This window comes from Osmerus eperlanus, unplaced genomic scaffold (assembly GCF_963692335.1).
Source record: "Osmerus eperlanus unplaced genomic scaffold, fOsmEpe2.1 SCAFFOLD_159, whole genome shotgun sequence".
NCBI classification, from domain to species: Eukaryota; Metazoa; Chordata; class Actinopteri; order Osmeriformes; family Osmeridae; genus Osmerus; species Osmerus eperlanus.
In genome coordinates, this window is record NW_026911193.1 from 30,347 (window position 1) to 52,201 (window position 21,855).

The following is a 21,855-nucleotide window of genomic DNA, read 5'->3' on the forward strand; positions in this document are numbered from 1 at the left end:
CGTTAACGGCTAACGTCTCAGGTGTGTGGAGGGGATGTGCTTTTTATCTGGGGTTTGTTATATGTGGAGAGGGGGCTGTGTCCATTTTCTGAAAGGTCTTTTTATTCAATTGGCGACCGGGAGGTTGTAAACAGGACTCCCCTGGAATAGCAATGCTTTGATGTTCGGTGTAGCCTCGCTATAGCTGCCACCTGGGCAACGACTGACCGCTCTCCATAGGGAGAAAGCAAGGGAGGGAGAATGGGGGGGGGGTATAGAAATAGAAGAGAGGGGTAAGGTTGAAAGAAAGGGAGGCTCAAAAGAGCGTGTTGGCTCCTCGAGGTGGAGGAGAAGGAAAGGCTCTCCTTGCCCTGAGGTCTGAAAACCGATCGCTCTGTTTTGAAAGGGAGGCTTTGTGACGACTCCTCAGACTGCCTCGCAGAAGAGCACTCACTGTCTGTTATGACTGAGCAAGAGCGACTGAATTTCAACACCAAAAGAAAATAAAGCGTTCCCTTGAAAGGGCCGGGAAACGATATAGTTAGAACTTTATTCTTTCTCTTCTTAAAGGAAGAGATTGTTCTGCCCGGGCAAGCCCAGTTATATTGTGTGTGTGATGTGTGCGGTGTGCTGCATTCCTAGGTTTAGGGCTTCTATTGTAATATGTCTTTCCATCATGCACCCAGTCCCAGGAGGATGCAAGCTTTGTGTTGGAGGCTGTTGAGTGGGTTTGGCCCGTCTTCAAATGCATGCAGGTCACTTGAGGTGGGTTGTGCTGGGCAGGAGTGTGGGCAGCAGCAGGCCTATTTCTGTTGGCTGATGTGTAGGTAGCAGCTATGGTGAAGCTCAACTCCGAGCTGGCAAGCATGTGTGGAAGCTGGTCATTGTAGCTTTCTGGGACTTTCGCAGATGTCCGCCTCGACGGCGCTGTTTTGAACAGAAGTTTCCCCCCTCCGCTCCTCTCACGCCGTGCGGCCAATTCCACCGCGGCAGATTCCCCACTCCACCACGACAAAACCACTCATTAACTTTGACAACCCCCCCCCCCCCCCCACGCACACACACACACACCCCTTTCCCTTCCAAGCTTGCTTCGGCTCATAGACAACAGAAAGCGAGGGAAGGGGGAGGAAAAATGACAAAGGGAAGACTAAAGCAATAGAGGAGGATTGAATGAGTGAAAGGATGAGGGAGGCAGAGGGGGGGGGGGGGGGGGGGGGAGTGGGAGAATGTGATGTCCCACTCTAGACGGGAATCCATTTTGAGCCATTCCAGAATAGAACAGTAAGTCACCAGTGCCTTTGTCTGTCTTGATCTGGCAGCTACAGGTTTTTGGCACCTGACAAACTCCCTCTGTCTGAGGGAAGACATGTAGAGTGAGAGACATAAACAGAAGGAAGGGGTGAGAAAAAGGAGGAGAGACGGGATGAAGGAGAGAGGAAGAGAGGAGGAAGGGGAGAGAGAGGGAAATGGAAGGAGGGAGACAGATGGGGAATAAAAAAAAGAAGCAAGCTCTAGAGAAGATGAACTGAGGAAAATTGAGTTTGAAGGAAGAGAAAGATGAAGTGAGTGCAGGGATTGGATGTCTACTATATCTGATTTGCGACGGCTATATAGAGAATATGATGAGGTCTCCTCAGTTAGGCTCTATAAAAACATGTATTCGTGGGTGTTTCCATGCAAGTTAGCGTGTGTCCTTGCTGGTGTGTGTGTTTGTCAAGGCTGGCCCGGCAATGATAAATCCACGGAGTCTTAAGGGAGATTCCTTCGTTAAAGCCTTGTTCGTCCAGACCACCCACTACTGTGGTCTCTACTCTCTCACACACATACACACACACACACACACATGGACACACACTCCTAATGGGAAGAAAATTCCCTGGCTTTACTGGGATTCCACCCTCTTTTCCCTTCGCCTGTTCCTATCTCCGGGCAGTCAATATTATAAACCACTTCGCTATGTTGACATCGCATTTTAAAACCTAATCTTGTAGATCCGGAATGTATACCGCAGCATGCCAGCTCAGTCCTCTGATGAAGCAAGAAAACAATTAAAGGATTCTGGCATGGGTTGGTTGGCATGTTGGGGTCAGTCTAGGACGGCTTAATTATCAAAGAGTTTAAAACGCATCATCCCTGCCCAGTGTGAGTTAAACTATTCCTGCCACGGTCGACTTCTCTTTAGAAAGGGGGCTAAGGCCCAAAGACCCGGGAGCAGGGACTTCAATTATCTCTCCCCCCCCAGCTTTCAACGAGGGGCCATCAGTCTAAAACAGCTGGTCAACCCCCCCCCCCCCCCCTCCCCCACCCACTCACCTCCCCTGGCCTGCTTCCCGGTCAGCGCACATCGTCAAAACCTTACCGGACCTGACGTGATTTTCTCTGACCAGTGGTCACAACCCAGCTCATTTATCCCATCAAACAATCCCCACCAGCCCCCCCCCCCCCCCCCCGGTGTTTTGCCTCTGCAACGCGATTGGGCGTGAAAAGATCGTCAGAGTTCCTCGGACAGACAGGGAGATAACACAAAGCCTCTCCTGGTCTAATCCGGCCCCGTGTCCCGGGCTTGTGAGGAGAGGAGGCTCTCCAGCCGCTGTGGGCCCCCGGGGGGCTTCATCAAAGAGGCCCTCTTGGCTCGATGTTAGCGACTGGAGCGGCAGGGATTTGGCTTGATTGACTGGGAGGGGACAAGCAGCGAAAGACTCAGCAGGTAGGCGTTAGCCCGGCCAGCTAACAGAGGCTAATCTGCTAGCTAACTTTAACGGGGGAGGGAGAGTTGGTGGCATTGAGCCCAACTTTATTATTGTGCTTCAGAGTCAGGAGGTTCCCTCACTTTGTAGGGTTTGTGGGTTTCCTAGTGTGTGTGTGTGTGTGTGTGTGTCTGTTGTCTTTGGATGGTAGAAAGAATGTTAGTTTTCTTTTGGATGTCGGAATCCCTCACTGTGTGTGTGTGTGTGTGTAGGTTTGAGTTCGAATGTGGTGTGGGCATGTGGGAATTTGATTTTAAAACCTCTGTGTGTGTGTCCCTGAATTTATGAGCGTGGCATGTCAAATCATGCCTTTGAATGCAGTTTTGGGACATGGCGGTGAATGTGTTTTTGAACACATGTTTAGGACCATGTGAGAGAAAGAGAGGACTTGCCGGAAATTATTGAGTGAAATCCACCCCAGTATAACACTAAGTAATTACACACTTATATACTCCCCCCCCCCCCACACACACACACACACACACACCACCCAGTCTCAAAACCAAAACCACTAGCCCTTGGCCCCGGGGCTTAATTTAATTCGCCGCCTCTATGCCAAGCACCCGGCCGCCTCACTGATTGACAGACTATTTAGCCCAATCGGTGTCCCGGCTGTCTGTAGCGCACCTCTGGTAGAATGGCTCTTTTGTCTGCCTCCTCTGGTCGAGCGCTCCTGGGTGAAATCCAACCCTGCTAGGCCTGGTCGGCCTCCCCAGCCATTATAGAAACGGATGGAGCAGAGAGCGACTCTTCGAAAGGCGAGTCGTAGAATCAAGCTGTCAATCACAGGGAAGGGGGAAAAGCACCCATGCTGGAGCTGTGACTGTGTCACTTGGAATACAGTTAGAATCTAGTTTAGTGTGTGTGTGTGTGGGTGTGTGTTTGTTTGTGTGTGTGTGTGAGAGAGCATTAGACTTATAGGCTGTCAACCTAGTCCACGCAACCAATGCGGCGGTATTTATTTGTTGGTAAAAGCTGAAATGCCAGTGGCTTTGGTTACACTGTGCCTGGAAGCTGAGCCCTGAAAACAGTCTTACAATTCAAGAAAGAGCGGAGGATTTTCCCAGCGGAGGCAGATAACGTCTAAAGCTTCAGGGCAGCTCTCACCCACTTGTTTCTCTGGACAAAAGATCACGACAGACACCCAGAGTCTCGTCCAGGAATGGCCCGGGGATTCTGTGGGCCCTGTTAAGCCCCGTGACTTGACGGTGCACATGCTAACTCGCTGTGTTTGTTTGTTTTTGTTGTCTCCCAGCATGTAAGATTGGCTACTACCGTGCCCTGGCCACAGACGTGTCCTGCTCCAAGTGTCCTCTCCACAGCTACTCGGTGAGGGAGGGCTCCACCTCCTGCGCCTGCGACAAGGGCTACTTCCGCTCAGAGACGGACCCTGCGTCCATGCCCTGCACGAGTAAGTACACTCCACACACACACACACAAAAACACACACGCATGCGTGCTCGCACACACATACATGGACACTTGCCCAGAGACATACAGTTACACACACACACACACACACACATGCACACACACACACACAGACAGACACCTTGCTGGTGTTTTAAAGGTGTGTTTTCATTCCGGGTGGAACTTAGTGATCAGTCAATGTGACAGAAAAGCTAATGAGGACATAAAACAAGAAAGAAATAATGGAGGGTAGAGAGAGATGGAGGGTAGAGAGAGATGGAGGGTAGAGAGAGATGGAGGGTAGAGAGAGATGGAGGGTAGAGAGAGATGGAGGGTAGAGAGAGATGGAGGGTAGAGAGAGAGATGAAGGGTAGAGAGAGATGGAGGGTAGAGAGAGATGGAGGGTAGAGAGAGATGGAGGGTAGAGAGAGATGGAGGGTAGAGAGAGAGATGAAGGGTAGAGAGAGATGGAGGGTAGAGAGAGATGGAGGGTAGAGAGAGAGGTGGAGGGTAGAGAGAGATGGAGGGTAGAGAGAGAGATAGAGGGTAGAGAGAGAGAGAGAGGTGGAGGGTAGAGAGAGATGGAGGGTAGAGAGAGATGGAGGGTAGAGAGAGATGGAGGGTAGAGAGAGAGAGAGATGAAGGGTAGAGAGAGATGGAGGGTAGAGAGAGAGGTGGAGGGTAGAGAGAGAGAGAGAGGTTGAGGGTAGAGAGAGAGATGGAGGGTAGAGAGAGAGAAATGGAGGGTAGAGAGAGAGATGGAGGGTAGAGAGAGAGGTGGAGGGTAGAGAGAGAGGTGGAGGGTAGAGAGAGAGGTGGAGGGTAGAGAGAGAGATGGAGGGTACAGAGAGAGATGGAGGGTAGAGAGAGAGGTGGAGGGTAGAGAGAGAGATGGAGGGTACAGAGAGAGATGGAGGGTACAGAGAGAGAGATGGAGGGTAGAAGGGACAGAACCAGAGGCAGAGAGGGATAAAGCAGAGATCCTGTAGACTAAGACAACAAGGTCTGCTCTAAGAAAGTGACGAGAGAAGTAAAGAAAGATAGGGAGTTTTAAAAGGATAGATAAAGCATGAGGAAGAAAGGGAATGGACGGAGAGGATAATATGGAGAGGAGGAGTAGAATACAAATACAAATTTGTTTTCTAGACAGTAGACCATGTGTATGACTCAAACACTGTCTGTGTGAGTACAGTCAACCTGACTCAACAACTCACTGTGATAACAAACACGGTTACTCATTTTAGACTAATCATCCTTTTCCTGCCTTCATTCCTCCATCTAAGATTTTGTGGTTATGCTTTGCTGATGCTCATACACACACTTAAACATGCACACACACATGCACTTTCCATGCTCAGCCAGTTACACAAGTTGACGTGTCACAGGGCTGCAGGGTTTTAATGACGCCAACATCTGGTTTGTTGCTTTGTCACTCTCTAAAACACTGCTACACACCACACACACAGACACACACTCGTTGAAATGCTTTCCAAGTGGGATCAGCTATTTATGTCCCATCTACAGGTTTTGATTTAATAGGGCTTTTCAAGTTATGGGGGAACTTGATCCCAAGTCTTATGTCGGGGAGACAACATTAGGGAGGCCCTCCCAGTGCCCTCTGCCCTGTCTGAGAGTTGTCTGACCTCCGACCTTCGGCCTTGTCTGTCTGTCTACGTACTCTCTCAGGATTTCTTTCTTTCTTTCCACCGACTTGTGCTTCTCTCCCACGTATTAGACCTCCATAATTACACCTGTCACTCAGTCACCACCCTCGTTTGCTGCTTTCTCTCATTCCGTTTTTTCGATCTCTCTCTCCCACGCCCGCTCGAACAAAACTCACTTTGCGTCACCAACACAGGGAGCCCCCCCCCCCAAATAAAGACATTCCTCTTAAACTCATTTCCTAGTTTGCCCTGCTGAAGGTCAGATGGGGAAAATGCCGACATCTCTGGTAATTGGCGCGCGTGTGTGCGAGTGGGTGAGACTAGGGAGGGTAATTGAAAACGTTTTCCCCCTCTCTCTTCTCTCGGGGGCCACCGATGCTGGTTGCTGATTAAAACGAGATGCTCTGTAATTCCACAGACGTGTGCGTGCACCCGCATTTCAGCTCTCCTTTTCTCCACCCCTCCTTCCACCCCTCCGTCTCTCCAGAAACGCTTGGCTCTGGATTGGCATCTAATGTATGTCACTTTTGGTTACAGTAGCCTCTTTCACAATTATTAACTTTAATGGAGTTATTCTTACAGGCCCACACGTGCATGCATGCTTATACTGCACACTTCCTCTACTACACAGGTTCTCTCTCACACACACACACACACGGCGTGTACTGGAAAACAGAGACACACAGGGGGTGGTCCGGAGTGTTTAGGGGCTCTGTGTGGAGCTTCTGGCCGACCCTTGATGTGTTTTTCAGATTGTCAGTTTTCCTAGCAGTGGTTTGGCAGTCAGCGGGAAGAGGGATGAAGAGGGGATACTGAGGGAGGGAGGGATGAAGAGAAAGAGAGAGAGGCAGATGTTAAGGGTGAGTAAATCCCACTTGGATGGTAATAGCAGGGTCCATACTCTGGGCAATTTGGCCTCCGGACCCTCATGGTCTCACACTCTCACTGCTGTCAGAGAGAGAGAGAGAGAGAGAGAGAGATAGAGAGAGAGAGAGAGAGAGAAAGAGGGGGGGAGACATAGAGAGAGAGGGGGGAGAGGGAGAGAGGGAGGGGAGACCGAGAGAGAGAGAGAGAGAGAAGGGGGGATATAGGCCCAAGGGACACTGGAGGGAAACTGCTTTGGGACGAAAATGGATGAGAGGTTTCAAAAAACGGGACGGACCCACAAAAAAAATGTGCAAAAAAAAACAGGAAGAGGTAGCAAGAGTGTAGCGAAAACAAGAGGAAGACGTCATGTGGAGGAGAGGAAGACCCAGAAGAGAAGGAGACTGAGAACTCGAACCAAGTTCATGCCTCAATCAGCATGTGGACTCCCGAACGGCGTACGAACGCGTCTGAACGTCTGGAGATTGATTCCTGAACGTTGTGGTGGAGTCGGTTCAGACCTCACTCCCCCCTCCTCCCTCTCCTCCCGCTCTCTCCCGGGTTTAATTACCATGTGTCAGTCACAGCTGATGGCTCCCTCTCTCCCACGCTCCCCCCCCTCCGACCGGGGAATTCTGGGAGCGACAGGTACGGCCAAAGGTAGCTTGCGTGTGGAATGTGGGAGACGAGGGAGCTTCTGGAATGTGTGTGTGTGTGTGTGTGTGTATGCGTGTGTGTTGTGTGAACAGCGTCTTATACAATCCTAAGGTCATAAATTTGTACAACGCCACATCCCTCACCATGGTAACAAATCGCAGCGAGACAAAACAAACACACACAGCCACGCTCACATCTTTTTAGTGTCTTGTTTGGTGTGCACCCGCACCGAAACCTACACACACACACACGCTCGCGCACACTGACACACTCACCCAGCATTATCTTCCCGGCTCAGACATTGACCCGAAACACCATTGTGCTCCGACAAACAATAACTCGGCTCACACAAATATTACCTTTTGTACTCGTCCTTTTATGACAGAAACACCGCGGAGAAACGATAAGCGCTTAACAGCCCGGCACTAAGCACAGGAAACCACAGAGCAGAATGGATGACTCTTATATTGAACCTTACACGACAAAGGCCCATTATAGTGATGGTTCATCAGCCACCTTAATATAGAATCCTCATCCATAACTGGGCTGCAGGGGTGAGGGAGTGGAGGGGGCAAGCGGTGTTGGGGTGGGGGGGGGGGGGGGGGGCGAGTGCTTCATCACGATGCTTAATGAGAACTGGTAATGGTTTTTTTTAAAGGGAGGGGTCAGGAAGGTAGGGGGCGAAGCTAATATTAACCCGCCATGCAATACACCTCTTTCTCACACACACAAACACACGCAGTCCCTCTCTCTCTCGCACACACACACACCGTAAGCTCTCTCCCCAACGCACACGCGCACTAAACACACACTACTTATTTTATGAAGATATCAAGAATCAGGTCTCTTTTGGTTACGTAGAACAGCCCTCCTGGTTCTCCCTCCCTCTACCCTCTTCTCCCAGGAGAGACCCAGTCCTCCATCCTAATCAGTGGCTTTCTGCTTCCTGGATGAACAGACGGTGTTTGTCTTGTCCTTCTGTCTCCATCCTCTTCTCTCCCTCCCTCTCTCTCTCTCTCTCTCTCGCTCTCTTCCCATCTCTCCCCCTCTCCTTCTCGTCATCTCTCTCTCCGTCTCTCCACCTCCTTCTCACAAGGCAATAACATGGTTGCACTGTTAGAGACTGACCACATACACACATACACAACACACCCCCCAGTGTGATTGTGTGCTGTAATCACATCTACAGACATACACTCACACCTCCAGGTCTGGCTTGTGTGTGTGTGTGTGTGTGTGTGTGTGCGCACTCACACTTACAGATTAGCAGCAGTCATCTTACACATATGAACGCAAACACACCCACGCTCTCCCACACACATTCACATGAGCAGAGACGCACACTGCCCCCTCCTAGGTTTCTGTGTGTCATTCCTCATTGCCACTTTGCTCCTCTAAAAATAACACTGATAATTAATTTCCGTTGTGAAATGATTCGTCTGTGGACCGACTGGCTTTCATATTTCACCCCCAGCACCGACTCCTCTGCCTGTGTGTGTGCTTCATGAGAGGGGGAGAGAGAGAGAGAGAGAGAGGGGGAGAGAGAGAGAGAGGGGGAGAGGGGGAGAGGGAGAGAGAGGGAGAGATGGAGAGAGAGGAGAGAGAGGAGAGAGAGAGATTCTTAAGCAAATTACTAATTGCCTAATGTTTGAAAGCAACGTAACATATTAATTGCATCGTGAGTTGCATGTTTATTCGAATTGATGAGTGTGGCAACAAGAGCCGACATTTTACTTACTCGGGAACTACTAATCTACCAAAACAGAGTGCTTGAGGTTGTGTTAGCCTCACGCACCAAGGCACAAGCATGATTAAACCAGCCCAAGATAACTTTGTCCAAAGTCATGAGTGGAGAGCCATAAACCCAACTGGGACCAGCGGGCACACATGGGCATCATGCCAGTCCTCTCCCCCGGTCCAAGACATGAATGGGAAGGAAAAGTTTTTGGAATTGAATTTCAGTTCATATCCTGAATTAAACTGAGTTGAGATTGGACCTTTTATTAACCGTAGCAAGCATCACATTTGCTGTAAAGAAAAAGTTACAAAAATTAAAGAAGAAAAGTGTGTTGGAACCCAGACTAAAGGGACAGGCTGCATCATTTAACAGTGGTGTTTTGGGACCCACGGGGAAAATTATTTGACCAAATAGCCTGCGGTATTTAAGCTGCTCATTTGTAAAAGAATTTTTTGCTGACTAACACATCCCAACCAAGTCTCATGTGTCCATTGTTTACAGTTAACTTCTGCAACTCATGAGTTAAAATGAGATCATAAAGCTAAATGTTAGCTAGCTTGGTTGACTCTGACCACTAACCAGCAAATCTTCCCAATTAACCTTTTACCTCCTGCTGACGCCCCCCCCCCCCCCCCCCTTGCCCCTCCAGGACCCCCGTCGGCCCCGCTGCACCTCATCTCCAACGTCAACGAGACCTCGGTCAACCTGGAGTGGAGCGCGCCGCTGGCGTCGGGCGGCCGCCTGGACCTAAGCTACAACGTGGTGTGCAAGCGCTGCGGGGCCGAGGGCACGCGCTGCCAGCCCTGCGGCAACGGCGTCCACTTCAGCCCCCAGCAGCTGAGCCTGAAGGGGACGCGCGTGTCCATCAACGACCTGCAGGCCCACACCAACTACACCTTCGAGATCTGGGCCGTCAACGGGGTGTCCCCACAGAGCCCCGGGCCGGAGCAGGCCGTGTCGGTGACGGTCACCACCAACCAGGCCGGTGAGTGGACTGGGAGGGAGGGAGCTGGGAGGGAGGGAAGGTGTGTGTGTGTGTGTGGTTGAATGGTTGGGTAGGTTTGGGTGCGGTGTGTGTGTGTGTGTGTGTGTGGGGGGGGGGGTGAGTGTGTGGTTTATTGGTTGAGATATTCTGTTCTATCTGGATCCTTTTTTTGTTGTTGTACTATTGGTGAGATGCATTGATCAGTTGCATCGATTTTTGCATGATTATGCATGGGAGATAAATGTCATCATCAAATGAATTAATTGGAAAACATTGATCTCTCAAAATGGAAGCCTTCATTAAAAAGGCCTTCTGGAGAGGACTGTGCAGGAGAGTGAGGGTGGACATGCATCGACTTTGTGTGTGTGTGTGTGCGCGTTCTACCTTGTCTCGTTTATTGTTCTGCTGGAGTGGATGATGAAAGCCAGAGAAGCGCTCTTATTGTCTGGTGGGGTGTTGAAAGCTGCCCGTTGTTTTGTCGTTCGGCCATTTTGTTTCCAGTTGTTGTGCAAATGTATTTTACGGCTGGGGCCTTTTTCTCTCTCTCTCGCTTTAGGATTTTACCTTGGGCTTTACAGCTGGGTGCTTGGGTGGCATGCAGAGTGCCTTTTTGTGTTGGTTTTATCACTAATTTTCATCCCTGGGAAAGAGAGAATATCTCTTTCTGCTTAGGACCGGGAATCTATTTAAGGACATGATGACTTGATTTATCTGGGCTGGGGGAGAAGGGGTGGGGGGGTTAGGGTTGGAGATGGATGGACTGCAGCAGTGGAACCTGTTGTGCTCTCCTGCCAAGCAGACATGGGAGAGATGGGCTTTAGGTGTTGGTCCTGGCACACACACACATCATATGTGCACACCTACACAAACACACACACACGCACACACAATCCCCCTAGGTGGCTCTAGGGTTATCATCTTGAAGTAGTAAGATATAAACGATGTTGCCTTTGGCTCGTCACTGAGGCATGTTTCACAACTGTTCCCTGTTCACAAAGTTACATTAAGACGGTGCTCAGCAGCTGGAAAATCTAGACGTGATTGAATGTGTGTGTGTGTGTGTGTGAGTGTCTGTGAATGCATTTGTAAATGTGTGGCGGAGAATGTCCATGTCAAAGAATGGATGTGTGCATTTAAGTTGCAGAATGTGTGTGTGTGTGTGTGTGTGTGTGTGTATGCGTTGAAGAGAACAGCGCCAGCGCCTGATTGGATTTCTCCCCACTAATACTCAGTAGAGGTTTGGGAAGCTCTGGTTTCACCCTCTGTAATCCAGACAGTCATCTGTGTCTGTCCCTCTCTGTGCATAACCCCTCTCCCCTCCCCCCCCCCCCCCCTCAGACACAGTGGATTACACATTTATTATTATAGATTTATGAGAATACGCACCGTGGAAAACCACTAGGGCCACCGCCCTTGATCAACGCTCAGGTTTCTAGGAGAGAAGGAGCGGAGGAGGAGGTCTCACCATGAACGCTGCAACACCACCCTCTTCCACTCCCACCCTTGCCCCCCCCCCCCCTCGTAAATCAGAGAGGGTGTAACCTCTTCACCCCTATGGTTGAGGAAGGGGACAGCGGTGGAGGGGGTGGAGGTGAGGGGGGGAAGGGGAAGGGGGGGGGGGATGCGTGGGGGGGTGCCGGTTATGGTATTTAACTTTTTTGGGGGGAATTCATCTCTGTGTGTGAGAGAGGGAGAAAGAAATAGTGTGTGTGAACATCTCAGTGCTATTTGGCTGCTCATGGCTAGTGAGTGTGTGTGTGTGTGTGCGAACATCTCAGTGCTATTTGGCTGCTCATGGCTAGTGAGTGTGTGTGTGTGTGGGCATGTCTGTCATTGTGTGTGTGTGTTTTGGTGTCTATGCGGGATTGAACATGCGTGTGTAGGCGTGTGGAATGGAAGCACTCTGTATAGGGGGATCTCTTATGGGAAAACTTTTTGAAAATTTTTCTCTACGCCCTGAAAAATGGCTCCCACTTCGTCGATTTTTCCTTGGCGGCAGCAAATCAACTGACCCCAATCTGGCAACCAGACTCCAATCTGGCAACCACATGTGCTCCCCGGCCTCTATCTCCTTTAATGTCAAACCATAATCGACCGCATACCCTCTCAACCACACGGTCCAACCACAGCTGATCCTGGAGAGCGGAACACCTCCAAACGAACACAAACTCACTCATTCAACAAACTCTGTCACACTGGGACAAAACCTCACAAACTGAAAATGTCACCCCACAGACTCCCTTTCCGGAGGGAGCTGAAACTCGAGCCAGAATCAGTCTTGTTTTTGCCTAGCTGTGAGGCTTATACATGGATAGGTACAGTGTGATGGAGTTTTTCTGTCTGTGTGAGATACTGTGAGTAGGTGTAGATTTGTTTTTTTTTTTACCCGGCGTGTATTTCCATCCGTCTGTTGTATAATGAGTTTCTTTGTGTGTGAGTGTGTGTGTGTGTTTGTAGGTATGTGTGTAAGCGTGCATGTGCGTTTGTCAGGGCGTATATATGTGTGTGTGTGTCGCAAGGCTCTGAAATACTTTTTTACTGCACATTATTCCAAAATGAGATGTGAATATTCATTGCGTCTCCACTTAGTATTCTGCCGGTGTTCAAGCCCACACTCACTTTCAGGAGGCGGTTAGGAACCCCAGATCTGCCCCACATTTCAAGTCCTCTTTAGAGGTGCCGGATAGTAATAACACATTCATTCTCAAATGTCACCCTCCGGTCTACAACAATCTCCTCTATCTGTGTATTGTTTTTGTGTGGTTAGTTAGTACTAGCAAAGATGCTCACTTAGCCTTCACGAATCCAGAAATATCGTCAGTGCCCTTCTCGGGTTTTGAACGTGTGACTGTATCTGCCACCATTCTTAAAACGTGGTCACTATTGATTGGCGTTCCCTCGTGTCCTTCCTTTTGACCTCCTGACTGGACCCTCAGTGAGGACCACTCACGGAATCACTCATCTTTATCTTCACGTTAGCGGGGGGCTGGAAAACGCAGCTCGAAGGTCGGAACACGATTAAATCGCCATATCTGTCATCTTTGGAGAAAAGATGGATGTGTGGATTACCAAAGGGGGGACCGGGGGCTGCTGACCCGCCGCTGGGACTCTACCAGGAGCATCCCCGGCCAGCCCCGTGGGGGCCTTCAAATTGGGTCTGGCTGCCAGACGCTCTCGAGCAAGATTGATCTGAGGGATACAAATGGCCGCCGTCTAATTGTTTAACAGAGACGCAACACATTAGCCTCGGCTGGATGACACAACCTTGGGAAATCTATTTACCTCCCAACACTCAGAACAGTCTGAGACCCCCCCCCCCCTCCCCCCCCTGCCTCCAAACCCCCCTCCTCCTCCGATCACCAACCCACCCTGCCTTCTCACCCCACTGAAACTTAATCCATTGGCGGTGCTTGGATTCCAGGCCTGTTTGAACTCAATCCCTCACTAAAAGCCTGGTTTTGTTAGCGTTAGCATGAGCGCTAGCCTCCCTGGAGTCCACAGGGAATAGAATGTATATAGTGTCATACATAATCCAATCATAATCGGGGATCGCGGTATCCTCATTAATCATTGGCCAGTAATTTTTTAAAAGGCAGCAGGTAGCCTATAGCGTGTGTGGAGTTACAGTAGCAGGGGTCAGGGTTCAACGGCCTACTCATATTCCTGTGAACTTTGAAAGGCAGACACTGCAATGAAAGGATGTTGCCAAAACATACGTGAAAGAGTTTGGTCTTTTTTTGTCTGTGTTTTTACAGTGAATGGTGTGCGGATGAGATATCTGAGAGTAACACTGTGTGTGTGTGTGTGTGAGGAGGCAGTGTTAATGGTAGTTTAAGCTTTACGAGGGGTTTAATTTGAGGCCGTTTGCGAGGCGAGAGGCAGGAAAGGGGAGAGGGGGGGAGAAGGAGAGGGGAGGGGTGTGTCTGACGACGTCTTTGAACTCTCCTGTCCAGCTGTACCTGTCTGCTCTGAGCACGTCCAAACGGTTTTAATGCGTCTGTGTGGTCTGATGGTTCTTCCTGTATAAGTAGGCCCCTCCCCCGCGTTTAATTGAGTCGGAGTGTGCACAATTACCCACGGTGCTTGTCTGCTCCCCCGAATTTCTGTTTGAATATACCGAGTCTCTGTAGTGCCTTGTGTGTACCTGACCTCATTCCTGTGTTGTCACAGCGATAGCGGTTTGATTTGTGCGACGGTGACACCGTCGCAGGAGGGAGGCGAGTGTTAGACGCTATCTGGGTTTTAACCTTCACATGCTAAAGGGGAGCGCAGATAAAGTGCAGCTGCTTGAAATATGGCCTCATTATCGTGGCTGTAGAAGGGACTTAAGATAACATCACCCTGTTTGACTTGAATGAAAACGAATTGATTGGGTCCCTGGAAGTAAAAATAAATAAATAAAATAAACAAGGAACGAGCTCCCCGAGTTGACCGGCATGATGTCATTAGCAGCGTAGACTTTCCCACAGTAGAAAATGTGGGAAATCTGCATCCGTGACTCAATGCTAAACTAGTTTCCAGAGTTGAGTGGATCCAATGGTACAGCTAGCTTTAGGGAGAATATGAGAAGATGAGACTCTAGCTTGTCTTATAGCAGTGTTTCCCAGTTAGCAAGTGTATTGCAGATGGACCACAGTTGGGGAACCACTGGCTAATAGCCTGGTTAAGGGAAAGCCTGGAAGCCTGGAAGCGAAGTCTTGCAAACAAACCACGTTGACTGCCTCATGACTCTTTGCGCTTTTTGACATTCCCAGTAGCTGCAAAATGGGGGGGGGGGGGGGGGTTAGGCAAGAAACGAAACAGACTCATGAGCTCCCAAGACCAATAAGAACATGGTGACACCAGGACAACATCTCATTTTCTTCCCCTGTTTGTCCCCACCAGCTCCTTCTCCGGTCAACTCCATCCAGGCGAAGGACATCACCAGACACACCATCTCCCTGGCATGGCAGCAACCGGAGAGAGCCAATGGGGTCATCCTGGAGTATGAGGTCAAATACTACGAGAAGGTGAGGGGGGTTGTGGGTAATTTAGTTTTTCTGTTAACAAATCTAGTTTTCGAGTTGTCCTTTGACTGATGCATCAAATTTGACAAGATGAATTGTTTTGTTGTTCGGAAAGGTAATATGCCTATGGGTAAGGCAGGACAAAAACATTTGAGCTCAATCTCTCTGTCTGTCTGTCTCTCTCTCTCTCTCTCTCTCTCTCTCTCTCTCTCTCTCTCTCTCTCTCTCTCTCTCTCTCTCTCTCTCTCTCTCTTCTCTCTCTCTCTCTCTCTCTCTCTCTCTCTCTCTCTCTCTCTCTCTCTCTCTCTCTCTCTCTCTTTGTCTCTCTCTCTCTCTCTCTCTCTTTGTCTCTCTCTCTCTCTCTCTTTGTCTCTCTCTCTCTCTCTGTGTGTCTCTCTCTGTGTCTCTCTCTCTCTGTGTCTCTCTCTCTCTGTCTCTCTGTCTCTGTCTTCCCAGGACCAGAATGAGAGGAGCTATCGCATCATCAAGACCTCCTCCAGAAACGCTGATATCAAGGGCCTGACCCCGCTCACCTCCTACGTGTTCCACGTGCGCGCTCGCACCGCCGCCGGCTACGGAGACTTCAGCGCCCCGTTTGAGTTCATGACCAACTCCGGTGAGTCCGCCACACAGCCTAGCTCTGATGACATCACCAGGCGGAGCCACTGTCTTTCAGACCAGTCAATTGAACAATTTGATGGTAGTCATGAAAGATGACATTGGATATTCGGATGAACCTTCCACGTGGCGAGTGACAAAAGGAAAAAAAAACTCAAATAGTTTTTATTTCACTGCCACATTTTAATTGTCGCCTCGCATAAGAAAAGCTAATCTTTTAACGACAGATTCTGTCATCTGATTGGGGCCGATCATAAAGTAGTTCTGCGGTGTCGTGTTCCAGTCAGGCCTCAGGGCGCAGGTGTCCCCTTTGTGACAGAGACGGCCGCGCATGACAATGACACGGTCAAGCACGCAGCGGAACGGCCCGCCATTGTCTCCTGCCGAAGCCGGGACAAACACGAGAGTTTTATGGCGACTCATAAAATGGAGGATGGGGGATAAGGGAAAACCCTAACAGGCCACACAGAGAGATGGGAGGGAGAGGAAGGAACAGATAGATGGAAAAGAAGAGGGCGAGAGAGAGAGTGGGAGGTCAAATTGAAACAGGAATGGGATTGTTGTTTTCATGTGGGCTAGCTAGCGTTAATCGAGCATAAACATATTGACATGGGTCTTTGTCTTTCTCCCCTCCCCCCCCCCCCCCCCCCCTCTCTCCCTCTCAGTTCCAGCTCCTATAATAGGTGATGGGACCAACTCCACCGTGTTACTGGTCTCTGTGGTTGGCAGTGTGGTTCTCCTCATCATCCTCATCAGTGCCTTCGTCATCAGCAGAAGGTAAGACTCCCAGCGTCTCTCTGTCTCTCATACTCTCTTTCGGTCTCTGTCTCTCTCTGCCTCTTTCTCTCTCTGCCTCTTTCCCTTGTGATGGGAACGTCTTGCTTGGTAGCAGTCGAGGCAGGATTGAAAAGTGGCACACGTGTCTCTCTCACACACACACACACACACACACACACACACGGCTGAGCGATGTTGCCACACAGGAGACATGATTGACGGTGAGGCAGCTGAAGAGATGCAATCAGCGACCCCTCGCTCCTCTCCCTCACCTCATCCCTCCTCCTCCTTCTATCTCTCCCTCCTCGTGGCCATAATCTCAGGAAGTGGTTATTTTCTCTGCCGAGCGCGAGGCGTATCAGTGAGCAGCATGAATAGAAGGAAAGCGATGGAGGGGCAGACAGAGAGAAAGAGAGAGAAACGAAGGGAGGCTTGGCAAAGGGAAAGGAACCAGGGACATGGAGAAAGTGATGGAAGGGAGAAAGAGAGTGAGGGGGGGGGAGAGAGAGAGGGCGAGAGAAAGGCAGCAGGTGGGTTTGCAGTGACCCAATCAGAGGGTGTGTTAACCAGCCAGGAGGACAAAGCAGTGACACACACAGATGGGATTACATGCAGATGGGGCTCCCTAACCTCCAGGTTTAACCACGGTCCTGCTGACACGTGTGTGTGTGTGTGTGTGTGAGTGAGTGATTGAGACACTGTACCTTTCTATATGGAAAACAGTGTTCGCGTGTGTGCAGAAGGTAGTTAGATGTCAGTTGAGTGTGTTCATGTGTGTGTGTTTGCATTCTGATGAATGGAGGGAGGAAGTCAGAATTGTGAGTGTGTGTGTGTGTGCGGGGAGGAGGGTTGTGTGCGGGGAGGAGGGTTGTGTGTGGGGGGGAGGGGGGGGGGGGGGTGGGAGGTTTGATTGCTCCTACTGCAGCCAAGCAGGTGGTTGGCTTTGAGTCAAATGCATTGACGGTCAGTGTCATTGTGTCTCGCCTCTCCTGTTGGGGGCTTTGTACACTCACAGGATGAGAGGGGAAGAGAGAGCGAGAGCAGAGGATAGAGGCCGCGAAGAAAGATGGAGGTAGTGAAAGACGGGGAGAGAGAGGGAAGGAGGAAAGGGGCTGACAGAGAGAGAGAGAGAGAGGGCAGGAAAGATCAAACGGGAGAGGCACAGAGAGAACAATAAACCGCACATCTGGTGCCCAGGCACCAGTTATCCGCCCAGCGTGAGCGGACCACCGTCCTGACCACCTCCGCCATCTTGTTTTTCTCCCCAGAAGGAGTAAGTACAGCAAGGCCAAGCAGGATGCCGATGAAGAGAAACACCTGCACCAAGGTACAGACCACTCGCGATCTCTCCACACAACCCTCGCTCGTTCCCCAACATTGCACCCTTCCCGCCCCAAAGATATCGAGGCACCAAGCTAACGAGAGACGGCGAAGAAGCCGTTTGCGCCAAGCGTTTTGCTTCGACGACGTAACCCCCGAAGCGAGCCTCACGTCGTCAGCACAGATCGAGATACTGGATGGCGTGAGCTAGATGCCGTATAGCGCCAAAAAAGCGGTGGATAATGACGAGAGGACGCCGTACAGCGGGAGGCGAGGAGGGGTAGCGCTGTGTAGCCCGCAGCATACACACAGCAGATGGAGCGTGCTCGTCAGAATGAATTAACCTTCGTTTTTTTCCCCCCCTCACCCATCTTTTTTTCTCCCACCCCCCCAGGGGCGAGGATATACGTTGACCCCTTTACGTACGAGGACCCCAACCAGGCTGTCCGCGAGTTTGCCAAAGAGATCGACGCTTCCTGCATCAAGATCGAGAAAGTCATCGGCATCGGTGAGGAACTACAAACGTTGACATGAACGGTGCTTGCCGTTGTCCTGGGTATGTTCCAGCGTGCCTGAGCCCATTTTTAGTGAGAAGTTTGACAGCTGTTTCTGCTCAATAACATCGGGCAACATGTGGCCAGGCGAAGACACGGGGATGACCAGAAGGCGCCTGCTCGCTTTTCACACCCGTTTCTCTGTGATTCCTCCAGAGGGAGGGGGAAAAAAAAAGTCTATCCAATGACAAAATAATAAAAGGGCAATCAATATCCATTTCCCTCTCTCTTTCTGCTCTGCTGAGGAAGAGGAGGATTTAGGATTAGAGAAGGTCGATCAATAATTAGAATGCGCCCATCCCGCGCTTTGGTGACCGTGTGTCATCAGTATTTAATTGCTGAACATTTGCTTTTGAATTTGGTTTAATCAAGTATGTCTGTGTGTTAATTCAATCCACGTGGCAATATGCCGAGTTCTATAGCCTGTATTAACGTGTGTGTGTGTGTGTGTGTGATGCCAGGTGAGTTTGGTGAGGTGTGTAGCGGCCGTCTGAAGATGCCAGGGAAGAGAGAGATCTGTGTGGCCATCAAGACCCTGAAGGCAGGATACACCGACAAGCAGAGGCGGGACTTCCTGTCTGAGGCGTCAATCATGGCCAGTTTGACCATCCCAACATCATTCACCTGGAGGGCGTGGTCACCAAATGTAAGTAGACCTTTGACTGCAAGATTTCTGACCGAAAACCCTGTACCTTGACCTCCCATAGTATACTCCTCAGAAGCCTGCTCGATCCGTTTTTAAGACGGCATACACATGCATACTGAAAATATACAACTCTTGTCAGTTCGAACAGCACACGAGGACAGCAAAAACATAACAGGACACGCAGAGAAAAAAGAAAAAAGCCATTTCCCCAAATCACGCCAATAAATCATTACAAACCAGGTTTGTGGTTTTGGGTGACTTTGAAGTTGGAGGTGGAGACAGGCATGGAGGGGGCGTGGGGAGGGGGGCAGCGTGGTAACCCTCACCCCCCGCTGCCCAGAGGGCCGAGCCGGGGGGGGGGGGGGGTGTTCAGTGGCGTCCGGACGACCATCCTGGGAATCCCCAGGTGTGTCGGCGACCAGATGGAGCAGGTCGGCACCGAGGGGCTAATGTGTCCAGAAAAAGCCCTCGCCCCCCCCCACACCCCCCGCCCCCTCAACCCCCCAGTCCAAGGAGCCGGGCTCATTAATCATGGTGTCAGCTCTAAATGTGTTTGGGGTTAGAGAGTGATATCCTATCTGCCGGCCCGAGCCCCGCGCCCTAGGCTGCTCTCTACCCCCTTCCTCACGCCTGTGTGTGTGTGTGTGTGTGTGGTGCGCTCAATGTGAAGGTGGCAGTGCTACACGTGGAAGATGAAGTTGTTTTGTGTGTTTTCCTCAGTATAGGACATGTGTGTGTGTTCACACGAGTGTGAGCTTGTGTGTGTGTGTGTGTGTGTGTGTGTGTGTGTGTGTGTGTGTGTGTGAGAGAGAGCCTTACCGGCCTATTCAACTGCTGCTTCTCGCCTGTCTGACTGGCTGCTTAGACAGACAAACTGGGTTAATGCTTCCTGACATAACAGCCAAGCAAGCCTATCTGTCCACCTCCTGTGGTAGATAAGGCCATTCACAGCCATCAGTCTGCCACACACACACACACACAGGCTTGCCAAACCAGAGACAGTGCACAGGCCAGGTCACTTATCACCTATCAGACCACTCACCAGAACAAGAGGGAGGGACACAGAGAAGGTTTGGGGGGGGGGTGTTAAGTGGAAGAACAGGAAGGAGAAGGAGGCAAGGAGGGAACAGAGAAGGAAGGAAGGAAATAGGACAAGAGCACACAAGAAGGAGGGGGAGATTGAGAGATAAAGGAAAGGGGAGGAGGAGATAGATTAGAGAGAGCGTGCGCGAGGAGAGAGGCACAGATGGGAAAAGCAGGGGGTAGAATGATGCAAGTGACTGGCGAGGATAGCTAAAAGAGGAACACAGAGAGAGTGAGAGAAAGAGATGGACAGATAGAGAAAAATAATGAATGAGACACACACACAGAGAAGAAAGAGGAACACACATGAGAAGAGAGAAAGAAAAAAGGAGTGAGAGCTTCCCCCCCCTCCTTTGTAATGACAGAAACCTCGACGTGGGGTTCTCTGGGTTCTCTGCAATTAGCTCTTCACACTCCACTGTGTTTCTGGAATCTATTAAGAATCCATTATTTGAATTGCAACCACCTCCCCCCTCCCTTTTCCAATCAAGTTAAAAGGGACTTTCAATCTCGCCTCACTTTGCAAGCACCCCGTGTCCAAGAGTACTAATTAGGACTTATTAATTATTGATAAGGTCTAAATATGCACAAAAAAACAGCAAATGCTTCAGAAATTCCTTTTAAAGACGAAACGGAAGGGGAGCTCTGTCGTCGGAGGCTAATTTACGTTACCGGGCAGCGCCCTGCGTGACAGAAAGAGAACCCAGACATTTCCCAGTCTTTGGTGGCGTCCCCTTCACTTTGGAGACTCCGTGAATTCGTTTGAATGAATGTGAGCTGGCTTGCTAATTTCGACTGGATGTGGTTTTTGAAAAAAAGCCCATGAGGAGGAGGACCAGGCAGGCCGGGTCTGTTGTGCTCTGCAGCCCCCCCCCGGGGCCTCTCCTCTCCCGCGCTGACCCCACGTCACCCTGACGCTCCCCCAACAACCGCCAGCGTTCCTGGGCCCCCGTTTTCTACATTTATTTGGCAGGTGATAATCGGCCCTTTGGCGGGGGCCTTGCCCCGGAGTTCATTGCCAAAGGCGGCCGGGGCGTATTCAGTCAACACGGTATTAGCATGCAAATGGAGAGGGAGGAAGAGGGCGGGGATGGGAAGGGGAGGGGCCGGGGTCGGGGGGGGGTCAGCTGCTCCTCAGAATTGATCCGGGAGCTGTCAATCAAAGGTGGCCTCAGGGGCAAGGCCTGAGGACAAAGCCAGACAAAGATGGCCGACAGAGAACCCCCCCCCCCGCCCTAGTTCAACTCCACTTAGTACTTTGGGGCATTGCTGGAGCCGTGTAATTAATGGTGTGCCAATCAAGTGCCTGGCCGGGGCAGTGACTGACGTCCCCCTGGCACACGCACTGGCTCACTGCAGAGAGGGCAGGCTACCCTGCCTGCCTGCCTGTCTCTCCTCTCTCTCTCTCTCTCTCTCTCTCTCTCTCTCTCTCTCTCTCTCTCTCTCTCTCTCTCTCTCTCTCTCTCTCTCTCTCTCTCTCTCTCTCTCTCTCTCTCTCTCTCTCTCTCTCTCTCTCTCTCTCTCTCTCTCTCTCTCTCTCTCTCTCTCTCTCTCTCTCTCTCTCTCTCTCTCTCTCTCTCTCTCTCTCTCTCTCTCTCTCTCTCTCTCTCTCTCTCTCTCTCTGCTGCATTAGCCTGGCCACGCAGCACACAGGCAAACAGAAGATGTCAGCTATTTCACTGGCCTCACAAATAACGTCAGTCTAAGCTACAGCCAGCAGCCTGTTGGAGCTTCTAAGTAATATTTAATGACGAATCAGCAACTCCAATGGGATTCAGCCTTGGACTTTTCACTGTGTGTTGTG

At 50.6% G+C, this 21,855-nt stretch overlaps 1 protein-coding gene across 1 annotated transcript in view; it reads left to right on the forward strand.

The window, feature by feature from the left end:
- LOC134015750 (ephrin type-A receptor 4-like) overlaps positions 1-18,991 on the forward strand; it is a 33,755-nt gene extending 14,764 nt beyond the window's left edge. Inside the window, 9 exon segments of the mRNA XM_062455295.1 lie at positions 3,985-4,140; positions 9,712-10,047; positions 14,932-15,056; positions 15,510-15,669; positions 16,337-16,448; positions 17,717-17,775; positions 18,163-18,276; positions 18,784-18,915; positions 18,918-18,991. Of these exon segments, the coding sequence (XP_062311279.1) occupies positions 3,985-4,140; positions 9,712-10,047; positions 14,932-15,056; positions 15,510-15,669; positions 16,337-16,448; positions 17,717-17,775; positions 18,163-18,276; positions 18,784-18,915; positions 18,918-18,976 (1,253 nt within the window). The 3' untranslated portion in view covers positions 18,977-18,991.
- Positions 18,992-21,855: the final 2,864 nt, after the last annotated feature.